The sequence below is a fragment of the Podarcis filfolensis genome, assembly GCF_964270895.1.
Source record: "Podarcis filfolensis genome assembly, chromosome: 1".
Classification (NCBI taxonomy): domain Eukaryota; kingdom Metazoa; phylum Chordata; class Lepidosauria; order Squamata; family Lacertidae; genus Podarcis; species Podarcis filfolensis.
The window spans coordinates 15,873,639-15,889,734 of NC_139604.1; the positions used below are offsets into that span (position 1 = coordinate 15,873,639).

The window sequence follows — 16,096 nt, forward strand, 5'->3', positions numbered from 1 at the left end:
CACAAGAATATGGAAATATTTTAAAAGTAATGTCAACATCACAGCTTTAGATTACTGCAAACAAGAATGTGTGTATTTTTTGCAGTCATGGTTTTTGCAGTCTTATCATTATCTAGACCTACTGAAGACTTGAAAAGCAAAAATAGAGCTCTGGGCAAAGTTTTCTGCAATCCAGAGATAAGGCTTCAGTGGCTGGAGCATCTCCTGACCTTACTTCTACTATAGCTACAATTATCTGTACCCTGATTTCACATGCAACACTGCATTTCCTTTATCCTGCTTCACTCCAAACCTTTGCAAACTTGAATTCCAGCAGCAGACCATTATTATGTAAGAAAAGTTCCTCTTGTACACTATTCTGAGTGTGAGGAAGAAGGGCCAACTCTTTTTAAGGCCACAAATCTGTATGAAGTCAGGATGCCTGATGTAAATGGAATTTAAGCAGCCTTACTACATGCACATTTGCAGCCTTCAACCTGCAAGATAAATATACTTGGATACCCAGTACTAATTAGGAGATCACTACATTACAGGGTTTTTAAATCAAATATTCTTAGTTAAGAACTTAAGACAAAAGTTGCACTAAAAATGTATTAAGATGCTTACAACTCCCATTTTAAAGATTGAAAATACTCTGCAAATGCAATTTACCAGGTACAGGTGACGCTCATCTTATGCAGGGGTTATATTTCAGGGTTAACGCATAAACCAAAATTGTGCATAGTTAAGACACATTTCCCCCCTGATACCTTCCCCCTTTCCACCTTCACTTAAATTTTTAGTATTTTTTTGCAAAGAACATAAAGCTGAATGCGCCCAAGTTAAATGTGCATACGTTGTAAGTTACCTGCACATAAAATATACTTCTGTATTTAATATCCTAGGATAAAAGGCCATTTAAAGTGTTGCAAATGCATTTTAAAAAGCTTCACTCCACCAAAGTGCTGGCAAGTGCATTTAATACACAGTGCAGGTAAGAACATGGTTCTGTTTTTTAAAGATCTCTGAAATGCTTCTTCTTAGAAGAGTTTAAGAGGTTGTTTGGGGGGTTTTTTTTTTGGCAAGAACTCCTTCAGAAACTGGTTTCAGGTTTTTAAAAGGATGTTTTAAAACACATTTTGCTTAAACATATGCTCAGATTTTCAATTTGCGGGGATAATGTCTCCTCTTAACAAAGTGTAAAGCTTTAACCTTAAGGTGCCACAGTACTGCGACAACACACCGGCTATGCTGCTGAACTGAGTTGGGACCAAATCAAGTACTTTGAATTTGAGAGAAGTTACTACATTCCTGGCTTTCAAAGGGGTGTTGTGACTTGTGACTTGGTATAAGGTAGATTGCATCACTTTTTAAAAAGTGTTCTTTTTTTTCTTTCCTTCCAATAGAGAAGAAGAGGAAATGCAGACAAAAACCCAGCTCACATTTTGAAGGTAGAGAAGATCTAAAATGTTTGCTGCTGGGCACTCATAGCCAGTGTAAAGGTTTTGAAAGAGTTGTGTGTGAATGAGAACATTTAACATCAGAAATAACTGGACAGACAAACTGAGGCACAGGGAAATTAAAGAGCTAGTCAAATTAAAACAATGTGTTCATGGTAAAACAAAGTACAGCCTAAAGCCTCGACACAAAAGCCCATTCTCAATTGCTAGCAAGAAACAAGTCATGTAAATCTCATCTCTTACCAACTGTTTAACTTTAGAACCAAAAATGTATGTTGGTAAGATTGTGTTTTTAGAAGAAAACCACATACTGCTTAAAAATGAAGCTGACCTTTTAGGAAGTAAAGAAAAATGTGTTCCCTTGGCCAAGTTAGGAATGCCTGAAAACCAGGATTATGATTTTAGTGTTAATGTTTACATGAGTGCCCAGAAATACAATAAGTGAAAAGTTTAATATAAAACGAAGAACAGAATCAGGTCTTTAAAGTGCTTGAAGTTACAGAAGTAAAACATGTGTACTGGATATGCCTAAAATGCTTTTTATTCTAAAGTAAAATTTTCACAACTTATCTTCAACCATTATTCCAGGCACGTGAACATCATTTTTTATTTACAGGTAGATAGCCGTGTTGGTCTGCCGTAGTTGAAACAAAATAAATAAATAAAATAAATAAATACCTTCCAGTATCACTTTAGAGACCAACTAAGTTAGTTATTGGTCTCTAAGGTGCTACTGGAAGGATTTTACTTATTTTTTAATTTTATTTTGTTTCAATCATTTTTTATGACATCACATAAAAATATACTTTGAAAATGTCCCTGTTCCGAGCCCTTTCTTATTAACAACTTATTTATTCAAGGGCTTGTAAGCAACTTCAGGAAAATGTCCAGATTTGGAGGCCAGTGACTAAGAACACTACAAGCTTTCACTAACTGTAAATATGGGGATGAATATCAAGCAGCTACTTTTTAAAAAAGACTCTTAGAGGTAGTTCAGCTTTAAGTATGCATTTTCATTTGGAAATTCTGCAGCTACTAGAAACAAAATATTTAAGAGTCTAAAATATGTTACTATCATGGTGGGGGGACGCAGGAGTGAATCATAACTTCTTTCAAGGCTCTTCAAAGAAAGATTCATCTAAGATCTTTAGAGATTAGTTAACACTCATCTGCCTACACTTAAAATGATGTGCAACTCTTAGAACCTGGCAGAAAGCTGTTTTGCTTCCTTTAAAAAAAGAAACTGAGCAATTCCCATAGGACCCCCAGTATAAAGCAGTTAAGGAAATAATTTATCTAGTAATTAATAATGAAATACAACAAGACAACAGGGTGCCTCATTCCTAAATCAGCATTTGAACTCTCCAATGAAATGCAAACATTAAAAACTGACCCGCAAGACACATATACAGTATTAGAAATTTCACCTGTAATTTCAAGGTGTTTTGACAACTTTCCTACAAATGAAACTGCATTGCTGAAAGTGAGTCAGCCAAATTCTGTAACACAATAATGCCTGAATATACATCAAGCAATTATTATTGCCTCACCCAGCATGATGCAAACTTACTATGAGGAAGCTGACTAGCATTCTACAAAAGGAGGAATTACTTCAGTTTCATGAGAACAACAAAATGTTTATCTTTCTTCAGGTGCTTTTTAGAGAACTGCCACACGTTTGACCAAAAGACTGATCTTGGTATCTGGAGACTCAAAGCTTTCAACTCTTTTCATAACTGTTCAAAAGGTATGAGCTAATCACTTTTCTGCCTCATGTATCCTCTCTTTGTGGCCTGTCACCCTTTAATCTAATGCCCATCCACCAAAGCCTTGCCCTCATCTGTATCCTATTTCTCCACTCTTTAGGCATGACAAAGACTATACATAACAGAAACACAAACTTGTTTTAAAACCAATCAATTTGAGCTTCCAGCTACATGCATATGGAAGATGCACACATCTGAGTGCCACAGCTGAGAGCATACATACATGATGCGCGGACATCTTACACATGAAACTGCACTATAGGAAAATCAAGAAATGGAAGGACTATGGAGGAAGATTAACAAATTTTAGTTTGGCTCACTAACAGTGATGTGGGGTTTCTGGAAATTTTTGATTTTATTTTCAGTTTTACCAGAAACGTTTCTGAGGCACATGCACACTGGCAAAAAAGTGAGTGGATGGAGGCCACAGCCATGAGGGAAGTTGGAGAAATCTGACAATAAAGGAAAAGAAGGCAAAAATTGTTGCAGTTCGCATATTCATCTGTAGTCAGGAATGGAAATCAGTCAAGCAAACATGATTAGCATTCATTGAAATTGTTGTTGTTTCTTGAAGTCCGTAAATGATATGTAGTTAATTACGAGGGTTTTTTCCCCCATTGTTCTGATGTTTCCTTTGCATTGAAATGAATATAAGTTACATAAATAGTTATGTAAGTTACATTAACTTATGTTGAAAAATGGACAGTGAAACAAATAATGTATTTGGTAGGACTGAACTGCAGTGGAACAGAAAGAGTGCTGATTGCAACAAACACAGGTCAGAGTGGAAATTGCTGCCTTACATTCCTAGATTGAAGCCACTATTTGCTCAATAACAATGTCAAATCATTAACACTAAGCAATTATACAATATATGTTCCAAATGTGAGCACAAGACATACAATGAATTGGATCCAAAAGCTGCTAAAGTAGAACTGCCCCCTACTCCCAACTCTCCACCCCTAAAAGCCTTCTCACCCTTCTCAGCAGTATTGGCTATGGCACAGATGGCATAATCAAAGATCAGACAAAGGAACCTTGTGTGAATAGAGAAGAACTTTCAAGAGATGCAGGGAAATAGTCCTAGTCACAAAGCTTCAAATCCAACCCAATAATACACCAATAAAAATTCAAGAACAGAAAATATTCCAATGAAGAGAACAAAGCCATGAGCTTATATTCAAAGATAATGAATCAGTGACTCAATTAAAACTGTGAAATTCATCCCACCCATATTTCCTCATTCTTATTGCCACTCTGCTTGACCAGGCTCATTAAAATTTCCTATCGCCTAAAACCTATTGCCAGTTTTCATCTTGCCTCAGAGAACTACCCCATATCTAGTGCCTGAATGATGTTTCAAAGTCAGCCAGATCAACAACCTTCTGTGTCTTCACAAAAGTTGAACTGCAAACATATTGATAACTTTGTTCCATGAACAACTGGAACATTCATGAGCATTCAGTGACATCAACTTAGCCACTCAGTGTTAGATTAACTGCCACAACTACTTAGATTTTCTCCACACAAACTCTTAATTAAGCTCAAGTACTTCAATTTTCAAAATTTTACTTCTTGAAATTAAAGTCTGCCTCACTAAGTACTGGATTGGACTAATTTTGCTCCATCTACCTTTCATATTAAAAATGCTACAGGGAAAGAACACACTGTGTTTCAATAATGTCATAGATTCACAAATTAGGTAAAGGAGTCGTTGTTAGTTCACATGTATAAAGCTCAAACAAGCTACTAATGTGCATCAACTGGTCAGCAAAGACAAAAAGAATACATTTGGAGTATGTCTTGAAATAGGAAGGTGAATTAAGAGTTTTAAGAACTTTAGCACACACAATTCTAGAGCCTCTGCAATGGCTGCCATCTATTTTAGATGACATTTACTTCAAAGCTGTCAAGTTATTTCTCACAAAGAGAATTACTCTCCCAATAAGCAAAGAGAATCTTATGCACTCAATATTTTTGTGTAGAAGAATCTGTAGAATTATTTGCAGTGTTAGAAATTCAGATTTAAAAGTTAATCGCCAAATCACACCTTTAACCTAGGTTGTGGTTGCCACAATGGAATGTCTAGGCACCATTTCTTTCAATGGGATGATGATTTCATTTCATTTCTATAGCACTTTATATTTTAAAGAACAAAACTCAAAGCAGTTTACTACACATTAAAACGTCAAATCAAACAATCCAGAATAAAACAAATTCAAGCTTCAAAGAAAATATTTCCGTTCCTTCTCTAAGTGACATTTTGCTTTCCCCAGTTGCCAATCTGGCATCCAGAGTTCTCCACGTGGTCGCAACTGGGCCCGCATCAGTCGCAAAATGTGCCTGGCGCCTAGCTAATTTCTAACACTGTATTCCTGCAATACTAATTTCATTTTCTCCAACCTCTTTCTTTCCCACTTTGCCTGGCAATAAGGAAAGACAGAAAATCGTGTAATTTGGGAGCACAATTGCACTTGTGTTACTTTTTTTTTTTAGTTCCAGTTTTAAAATGATTTGGGCATCCTTTCAGAAAGAAAAATCAAGTAGTAGTAGTAGTTTTAAAGTCTAGAACAGTAGCCCACCAATACTGATAGTTATCAATTGCCCCACTACCTTCCCCAACAGCCACCCTTTAACAAACAAAGAAGTCCTAGAAGTCAGGAGTGGCTAATTTCTTACTTCATGAAGGCTTTGGGGACACTTGGAAGTTGCTATCATCTCTCCTTCTGCTTCCAAAAGTTGGCAACACCAAACACAAAATGAGGGGCTGATCCCTCCCCATTTTTTTTACACATGACGAAAAACCTGAAAGGTTCTGACTTTTCCCACACAGAATGAAGTGTTTTTCCCCACCTTCAAATTCTCTGCAATTCATGGATATCTTATGAGTCTCTCACGCTATGCAACCAGAGACAAGTGGTCCGCAGAAACATATTTATGGTCATCACTGTCCACCAGAGAAAAATTTGTGGCCATGTGGCTCCATATCAGGAGACAAGTTTCTTAGGTGTAATCCTGATACTGGCTTTAACATTCACTTCCCTTGCTTCATACTGAAGCATTCCATGAACTGCTCTTCCACCAGGCCCCTGCGTGCAGGCTATTAGCAAAACAAATGTAGAGCTTTACAAAAGAATGGGTCACTGACACTTCAATTTCAGGTACAGGAGGTATTGGAAAGTGAATGTTCTGGTTGCAAACCAGCACGGCAGTGGTTTGCTCTGGATTAGGGCAAGATAGGAGAGAAAACTAGACTTCAAAAGTTGCTCTATACCTTATACTGAAAAACTTAGGTTAATGAATCAAATTATTAAAGTTTGTATTTGTATTATCGCAGATCAGTCTTGGACACAAAGTAAAATCCAAAAAACATAATAGTTTCTTACCTTCCCAACTCTTTGGATTCAACATCATAGAAACTGTAAAAATTATCCATTTTTATTTGTGTCTGAAGAGATGTAGACAACAAGCCTGGAGGACTTTTGCTCTCCGACTTCCTCCTGGACATAGTTAATGCATGAGGTTTCTCCAACACTCGTTACTGATTTCCACCTGTCAAAACAACATTTATTTAAATACAAGTGTCACACAGTCCAAGTAAACTACCAGTTCTCATTCTCTTGGCTTGCTAAAAAAATCTTTTAGGAGCTTTGATGTCCAAAAATAAACCTTTATGGTTGTATCCAATTTTGTCATGCTCAGAGTAGACCCACTGAAATCAAAGGACATTACTAATTGAATTCCACTGGTTTCAATGGGTCTACTCTGATTTAGTTGGCTACCTTTTGGGAAACATGCAATGATGTCCACCTGCTTGTACGACAGGAAACTGGGCAATGGAACTTCTTTCCTCTCTTACCTATTCCACGCTCCCCCCCCCCAGCTCTGCTCCAGAGTGTATCTCAGATTTGGGGTACACAGGAACTAAGAGGGGAAAGTAAAGCAAGTGAAAGAATTGTGCTAGGTTTGATCTTACCCTTTCTTTCTTTCTTTCTTTCTGTGTGTGTGTGTGTGGTTACATATTTATTACACAGAATTCAAATATTTTTAGATCCTATCATGCAACATGTAAACACTATGATATTCAAGTGCTAACATTATTAATTTCCACTAAAACACACTACATGATGTATCCAACACCAACGGCTTAAAAACAAAGCAGACGATCCAGGATGTGGCGAAGGCACAGCAATATAGAACAAAATGAAGGGGAAACATAAGTATAATTTTAATTCTATATTGTTTCCTAAAACGAATATGATAAATGGGTTACAATAGTAACTGGGCAACTGAAAAGTTGTAATTAATTTTGCAGAAGAATACACATCAGAAATATATAGATATCTAATGCATAGCTGTTTCTATGATTCACGTTAAAATCAATGTTAACCATTTTCAGTGCATTCACTTCAGTGCCTCCCATTTCCAATAAAAATATTTCCAAATAAATCTATTAATTTGCTTGAATTGAAACCCCATTAAGATTGCTTTATTCTTTTTCTTCTAATTAAATATTACACTTAATTAGAGATTGGTTAGCCTTAAGTTAGTTGTCTTAGGTAAATCAGTGGAAAACTTTATTAAGACTAGAATTGTCTTCCTTGCCAAGGAAGAGCCATCATGGCTTTTACAACACCAGGTAGACTACTAACTGGGTGGTTGCTTTTTCAAGAAGCTCCTCATTAAAACACTTCTAAGGAATTGTACTAGTCATGGGATCTTCTTTGGCAATCACTGGTAGCCAAGTAAGATTGTCTTCCATAAACACGGTTTTAACAGTGAGTCCGTAAGTGACTGTGGAGGCCAATTCCGGATCCGCACGTCCTTCCACAGTGGGGACATAGGTTTCCGGGCGGGAGTTGATCATATGAGGGTTTGCCAAACGTGCCTTCCTCTTAGTACATTTCTCCCTTTTGTCCTGCGTTCAAGCATCTTCAAAGTCCATGACACCTTTGGTTAAGGTTGTTCTCCAATTGGAGCACTCGCAGGCTAATAAAGAGATGCCTCTATAGTTTTCGCAATCCGCTCGATCACCATTTTTAAAAAGGTTGATAATTTTGGCATCCCTAAAGTCTGTTAGGACTTCCTCTCTCTCCCATATTTTTTCAATGAGCTTGTGAAATTGTTATGTAAGTTCAAATCCACCCACTTTGATGATTTCGGCAGATATCCCATCAGGTCCGCTGGCTTCGTTGTTTTTCATTTGGTTGACAGCTGTACACAACTCTCCCAGATTTGGAGATACTGCAAGCTCATCTCTAATTTGTTTTTGCCAAATTTGTGAGAGGACCTCAGCAGCTACAGGGGACTTGCAGTTAAGGAGATGCAAGTAATGTTCTTTCCAGTGCAATCCCATAGTTTATCTTTTAGAAGTATGGTACCGTCTGTTGAGCGTAGGGGGCATATGCCATGATTTATTGGCCCATAGATGGTCTTTCTGGCTTTAAATAAACTCTGTGCATCATGAGTGTTGGCTAAGTGCTGGATCTCTTGAGCTTTTTTTTTTTTTTATCCAACAGGTGTTCTTTACTTCTCTGATTCTTCTTTGAACCTCAGCCTTAGCGTTGGCATAGGTTTCTTTTTCTTAGTGGCACAGTTTCTATCTCTTTGCCAGGTCTGAAAGGCCTTCCTTTTCTTGTCAATAATGTGTGAGTCATGGGATAAGACAAGATCTTACAATTGATCACTATCTATTTTTAGGAGATTATAGGCAATAACCAGGGGTGCTATTTCATGCATTCATAAATGATCTACAGTTAAGAGAGAACAGTGTGGTTCCTGGTATCTGTAAACTGGAGCGTTATTTGGGATGGCAATTCCTAGCAGATTGGGAAGAGTTCCAAAAGAATCTCTCAACTATTTAGAGCAGATCACTGCAATTTTGGTTTAAGTGCCCCATCTTTTAAATTAACTTTTCAGGTGTGTATCACATTCAGACCCTGAACTAACTGTAGTCTCATACTCATACACTACCTAAGTAACAGCTTCACGTAGCTTTAGAAGCATCCGTCATACAGAAGTTGAAGCAAATGTTGGTCAAACTCTATAGAAGATTACTTTTTTCTTTTTCAAAGAAGTTATCAGTAACTTCGACACAACGTCACCATTACCACATATTTACCACAAACTGTTCCGGAGAAAAGCAGAAGTCTTGCACTGACGTCTCTACTTTATTAGAAAAAAAGCTATGTTTTGACTCATAGCTTGATAGATTTATATCAATCTCATTTCATTGACCTGCCTGAAATTCTTAGGTATATGTGCTTTTATGTGAACTGCAGTCATTCAAGTTGCAACCCATTACAATTAGTAATGAAGTTTTTAGCTAAAGCAGTTTCAGGGGAACAAAAAAGTTAGGCATGGGATGCAAGCCTATTTTAAAAAATATGAACCATACTGAGGACACAATGTAATCAAACAGCTGGTTTAAAAGATTCAACAGCAATTAAAATATTTTTCACACATAGCTTAAGAGCAAGTGATTTTTTTAAAGACAAATGTACTGTGTATGCCATCAAATCATTTGCTGAAGAGGAATTTGGAATTCATGGTTGTCATACTATACACACAGTTACTTGGAAGTCCTGCTGAACTCAGGACTTCCAGTAAGCATACAAGTCTCATGTCAGGCTACAAGTCTCATGTCTAACATTATGTCCACTGAAACACCCTAACTCATAGAATGCATGGGAACTGGAGATGCATTTTTATAACACTTCAATGATATAATGGAACCCACTGTACCAAACATAAAAGTCCTTCCCTTAAATTCTGTTACTTATTTGAGCACAAATTTAATACACAAAGACGTCTGTGCAGAAAGTCCCATAAATAGCAACTGGTCACAATCTGAAACAATTTACAAACTTTCAAACACTACGACCGGAACCATGCCACAGAAATCAAGCAATTTCCTTTATAGAAGGTCATAATGTGTGATACAGGTATTTCCAATCCTTGGTAATTGGAATCATTTAAATTTTCACAGACTGGAACCCACAAGCTTTAGAAAGCCTCTCATATTAATCAACTATGGCTCTGCTTCATATTCCACCATTAAGGGAGATTAGAACCTTGGATGCTAGGTGCTAGGTCTTTATAGCTATAGCCCCAAAGGAAAGGAATGAATGGAAAAGTTGGAAGATGCTCATATTATATCTAATTTTTGCCCTGTCTGGTTAATGGTTACGAGCTGAGCTGGGAGTTTGTCTGCAAGGCTTACAGCAGTTGGATGGGTTGTTATTTTTTAATGTTAATAATTTTGTCCTCTAGGGGCTTTCAAGTTAATGCTGCAATCCTAAAATCATTGAACTTGGGATTTACTCCAGAGTAAACTTGCTATTAATAATTACTACTATTACTATTCTGCAGTGTTGTATTGCAGGGTACTTAAATGGTTTGGGGACAAAAGCTAAATTAAGTGTACATTACAAATCTATTTTTAAAATTACCATAAGTAACTAGAAATAACCAGTTCAAAAAACCATCACAATGACAATGCTCTTTGCAATCAGGCACCCACACCTGTGCCAGCTCCAGGTTCTGAGACACCCTTGGGCATGGGTAGGCAAACTAAGGCCCAGGGGCTGGATCCGCCCAATCGCCTTCTAAATCCGGCCCGCGGACGGTCCAGGAATCAGCGTGTTTTTACATGAGTAGAATGTGTCCTTTTATTTAAAATGCATCTCTGGGTTATTTGTGGGGCATAGGAATTTGTTCATATTTTTTTCCCAAAATATAGTTCGGCCTCCCACAAGGTCTGAGGGACAGTGAAAAAGTTTGCTGACCCCTGCCCTTGGGCAAGATGATTTCAGTGGGCCAACTTTCTCCTCACGCTCCAATTACTTACCCGTTCCCTCTGCACTCAATCTATACAACTACTAAATGGGAGATGACCAAGCAAATGAAAGATGCTGCTCCATCACCTTGCTCTAGTCACTGCTTGCATGTTCAGAGAGGACAGGCAGTGAGTGACAACAAAGAGCTAAAGAGTCAGGAGGCACTAATAGCTGAAGTGGACCCCCTGCAAGGGTATGAACCTCAGTGATTACTCTGATTAGGTGCTGCAATTGTTAATAGATTTTCTTTTTCATATAAGGTTTCTTTTATAATATTGTTTTTAGGGTTTAATCTTAAGTGTTTTCAGCAATATTCTGCTTATTATGCATTGTTTACAGGATGGGGGGGTGTCCCTATAAGTACACCTTATATACATTTTAGGAGATATCAGAAATTGCACATTGCAGAAGGTTTCCAGTTCCACAAATCTGCGCACACTCAGTGAGCTGCTGCTCCTACACCATATGTGCACGTTTCTTCCACAGTTACTTAGTCATCTCCCAAACTACATGAATTTGCCCTAAGCTATTATTATGCCCACTCCACATCTGAAAATAGAATTCCATAAGTGAAAACGGACTGTGTGAAGAAGTAGTTCACGGCACTGACCATGCACCTTAAACAACTGGACGCTCCAAAAATATAAAAAAGCAAAAGGCATCCGTGTAAGGGGTGAGAGGCAAGTATGAAAAAAGATCTGAAAGATTGCAGCCTGAAGATATAGACCTGCAAGGGGTCAGGCAAGGATGCCAGCCACCACCTTAGAGCCCCATCATCAAACAAAATACTAGCTGTATAAGCTGAAATGGCTGCACACACACAATCCACAACTTTATCAACCCTTTTTTCCCTGGACACACTACACACACTACTCCAAAAATTCCTGCTCCCGAATGTCTGACACAAACTTATGATTGTGACAGCCAAATTGCCATCATCATCAACATCATCATCATTATTAATAATAAGGGAATCCATTTGCACAATCTGCATTTCCCCACGTTCAAGGCTTGGCTTTTAAACCACTAGTCACCTTTTCCTTTTTATTAAGGTGCCCGAAAAGCACCACAAGTGTATCTAAGAGTGAGACGTCCTTGAGCCTCACTCGCAATCTTGAGCTGCAGTTTGCCGGTAATGTGTGTGATCTCTCTCTATACACACACACAAACACATATAAACACACACATATAGGACCAACTCCTAGGGCCAAGGTCTCTTGGGTCTCCTACAATAAAATATCTAAGCGGGGCAGGGAGCCACCAAGGTTGATGGGCATTGCCGTTTGAATAGCGTGTGTGCCACTTCTTGTGATTATGTGGGGCAGGGCTTACCTGCCCCCCCCCAATATTTTATTCAAGTTGGCACCACAGCACAAACACACATTTCTATAAACACAAACCAAACAACACCCCAATGCACATATAAATATATGCAAAAGCACACATTTATATAAACACACATACACACAAAAACCCCAATAAACAAATACATGCACACACGCGCACACACACAGAGGACCACCTCCTAGGGGCCAAGGTCGCCTAGAATAAAATATTTAAGCGGGGCAGGGAGCCACCAAGGTTGATGGGCATTGCCGTTTGAATAGCGTGTGTGCCACTTCTTGTGATTATGTGGGGCAGGGCTTACCTGCCCCCCCCCCAATATTTTATTCAAGTTGGCACCACAGCACAAACACACATTTCTATAAACACAAACCAAACAACACCCCAATGCACATATAAATATATGCAAAAGCACACATTTATATAAACACACATACACACAAAAACCCCAATAAACAAATACATGCACACACGCGCACACACACAGAGGACCACCTCCTAGGGGCCAAGGTCGCCTAGAATAAAATATTTAAGGGGGGCTGGGAGCCACCAAGGTTGATGAGCACTGCCATTAGAATAGCGTGCGTGTGCTACTTCTTGTGATTGATTGATTGATTGATTAAATAAATATTTTAAGTTGGCACCACTGCACACACACACATTTATATAAACACACACGAACAAAAACCCCAATAAACAAATATATGCACACACATATATATACACATACACTCACACACACACATACAAATCTGCACACACACTCACTCAAGAGAAAGCTGGGGAAAGGATGTCATGAGGCGAGCGAGAGAAGCAGAAGCGACCGGGTGGCGGCGGCGAGAGGGAAGCTCATCCAGGCGCCCCACCGTCGCCGCCGGCGGGGACGGCGTGACCCACAAGAAGCGCCAGCCTCAGCAGAGCCGCCATCGCCACAGGCAGGCGATGGGGATGGGGGAGCGGACTTTGGGGAGGGGGCGCTGCTGCCGAGGCCGCCAGGGGGCGCTTTCCCTCCTCATTGTCGGCCGTGCTTTTCCCTCAGCAGCAACGCCGCCCCCCTCTTTTCCGTGAGGTGAGGTGAGGCGGGGGGGTGGGGGAAGAACCCTCCCCGGCCTATAACACTATTAATAAGAATAACAATAATAATAAATATTCTCAGGGCACACTCACCCTTTTTCCTTCCTCAGGGCTTCGTTTCCCGAGCCCAGACGGTTCGCCTTCTCTGCCTGTCTCGCCCGCCGCCGTCTCACGCTCCTTTTTATTTCCTCCCCCCTCAAACACACACACACGCCCGCTTCGTCCCTGTTTCCAACGCAGGACAGCAGCACCTCAAGGGACAGACCAGCCTCCCCTGACGCGGCTCTTTTCTTGCCACCGCCGCCGCTCGGTGCCAGCGGCCCCCCCAGCGCGCTCGTGCCCGGCCCCGCGCTCGTGCTCGCTCGCCACACAGTTGGCGTTTGAAAAGCGCAAAGCCGGTTTGTGCGGCGGTTACAGCGCCGGCTGGCTCGCGCCCCGCCCCGCCGCCTCCTCGCCCCGCCCCTCCTCGCGCCCCGCTCTTCGCCTCTCAGCCAATCCGCGCTGCGCGGTCGGGCATAGCGGGAGGGGGAAGAGGAGGGGGGGAGGAAACAAACAAGGCTCTCGTCTTCAACCGACGTTTCCCATCCGCCTCCCGCCCCCCAATCAGCGTTTCCCATTCCGATAGGCTTTCTCGTTGGTGAGTGGCGGGAGCCCAGCCAATCGGCTCGAAAAAAAGGTTGGGAGGCGGGGAAGACGCGCGACTGAACCTGTCAAGGAACGGAAGTGACAAGGGGCGGGGCTAAAAAGGGAAGCGAAGAAAACCCGCTGGAAGAATCTGGGGCAACAGGGCGGCGGTGGCGACCCGGGAGACAGGAGTTAAGGTTGTCGGGATTTAATTTCGGAAATAAGAGGCACCTGGGCTTAAGATCTGCTTGAATGCAATGGTCGCTTAGCACAGAGGGTGGTTTTGCACTTTGTGCGTGCTCAGAGGCACTCATTTCTCCAACTTGCCTTTTGCCATTTATTTTTAAGTGCAGGTGCAAAGTCCAGCAGTGGTAGGTACACCCTGGTGAACAAGGGAAGAGAGAAATGACAGCTACACAGGGCCAAAGGCTTGAACCTCTGATGCAGCCTTGAATAAACGAACCACAGTACTAGGTAAAGGTAACAGGACCCCTGACGATTAGGTCCAGTCATGACCGACTCTGGGGTTGCGGCGCTCATCTCGCTTTACTGGCCGAGGGAGCCGGCATACAGCTTCCGGGTCATGTGGCCAGCATGACTAAGCCGCTTCTGGCGAACCAGAGCAGCACACGGAAATGCCGTTTACCTTCCCACCGGAGCGGTACCTATTTATCTACTTGCACTTTGACGTGCTTTCGAACTGCTAGGTTGGCAGGAGCTGGGACCGAGCAACGGGAGCTCACCCTGTCGCGGGGATTCGAACCGCCGACCTTCTGATCGACAAGTCCTAGGCTCTGTGGTTTAACCCACAGCGCCACCCGCGTCCCCACAGTACTACCATGGGGCAATTCCCTGCTGCCGTAAACTGCAGTTCCTGCCTATTAGCATACCACACACAGCATAAGCGTTGGTCAGAAAAGGTGTCGCCTGACAGGAAAGTTGACAATTGTTCATCCCTTTAATTAAGGACTTGGCACAGCAAGATCCATGACCCAGCAAAGCAAAGCAAACACACAATAGGAGGTGACGTATCCAAAGCAGGGAAGAGAGTTGTAAAGATTCTGCTGCTGGCCTGCTTACTAATTCAGTTCCATTCAACCGGTGTTTACTGAATTCAGCTGGCATTGAAGCCCGCAAGCAGCTTGGAACCCAAAAACCTGAAGGATCATCTCCCTATATGAGCCTGCCCAGCTCCTCTACTTCCTGCCCCATTGTATCTCTTCAAAATCCCGACTTCTTTGTGCCAGAGCACCTTCCTGTTTATTGGGCCTCGGTCTCACAGGTCTTCCACTTGTGGTCTGCTGGCAAAGAAACGATTCCTGCCTTCAGAACTGGCCTCATGCCACTGATCAACCTTTTCCTGGGGCAACTGCCACAGAATATTACTGTCCAGGGCCACCTTGCCTGAAAGTCTTAAAAGGCATTCATCCTACGCCCTTTTAAAATGTGGCTCTCTCTTTTTTCGGGTGTGTGCGTTATTCAGTTGTTGTTTTTATTTTGATTATATATTTTGTGGGGGGTTTTGTTGATCTTTTCTGTGAATCGCCCTGAGACATCCGGGTATAGGGCGGTATATAAATTCAATAAAGAATAATAACTTACCACTGGTGGCCAATGGTATGCACAGGAACCAAGGTAGGTGGGAGGGGGGGGCTTGTGGGCCTGGGCCAAATGGCCCCAGTTGCCTCCACCCACCCACCCACCAGGCAGCTCTGTAACTTTGCAGCATTACCAAGTTGTGTTAAAATATAACCATGCTATAGTTAAAGCTATGGTTTTTCCAGTAGTGATGTATGGAAGTGAGAGCTGGACCATATAGAAGGCTGTTCGCCGAAGAATTGATGCTTTTGAATTATGGTGCTGGAGGAGACTCTTGAGAGTCCCATGGACTGCAAGAAGATCAAACCTATCCATTATTATGGAAATCAGCCCTGAGTGCTCAATGGAAGGACAGATCGTGAAGCTGAGGCTCCAATACTTTGGCCACCTCATGAGAAGAGAAGACTCCCTG

The 16,096-nt window shown here is 41.2% G+C and overlaps 1 protein-coding gene and 1 long non-coding RNA gene across 2 annotated transcripts in view; one reads left to right on the plus strand and one right to left on the minus strand.

Moving 5' to 3' along the window:
- Nucleotides 1-13,948, minus strand: part of STK17B (serine/threonine kinase 17b) — a 28,957-nt gene extending 15,009 nt beyond the window's left edge. The window contains exons 1-2 of the mRNA XM_083571698.1: nt 13,555-13,948; nt 6,592-6,757 (exon numbers count right to left, since the gene is read on the minus strand). Coding sequence (XP_083427824.1) covers nt 6,592-6,713 — 122 coding nt within the window. The 5' untranslated portion in view covers nt 6,714-6,757; nt 13,555-13,948. The remainder of the gene's footprint in view (nt 1-6,591; nt 6,758-13,554) is intronic.
- Nucleotides 13,949-14,010: 62 nt separating this feature from the next.
- On the plus strand, nt 14,011-15,517 carry LOC310743453. Its single transcript, XR_014539033.1, has 2 exons — nt 14,011-14,559; nt 15,053-15,517. It is a non-coding gene; the product is annotated as an uncharacterized lncRNA (long non-coding RNA).
- Nucleotides 15,518-16,096: the final 579 nt, after the last annotated feature.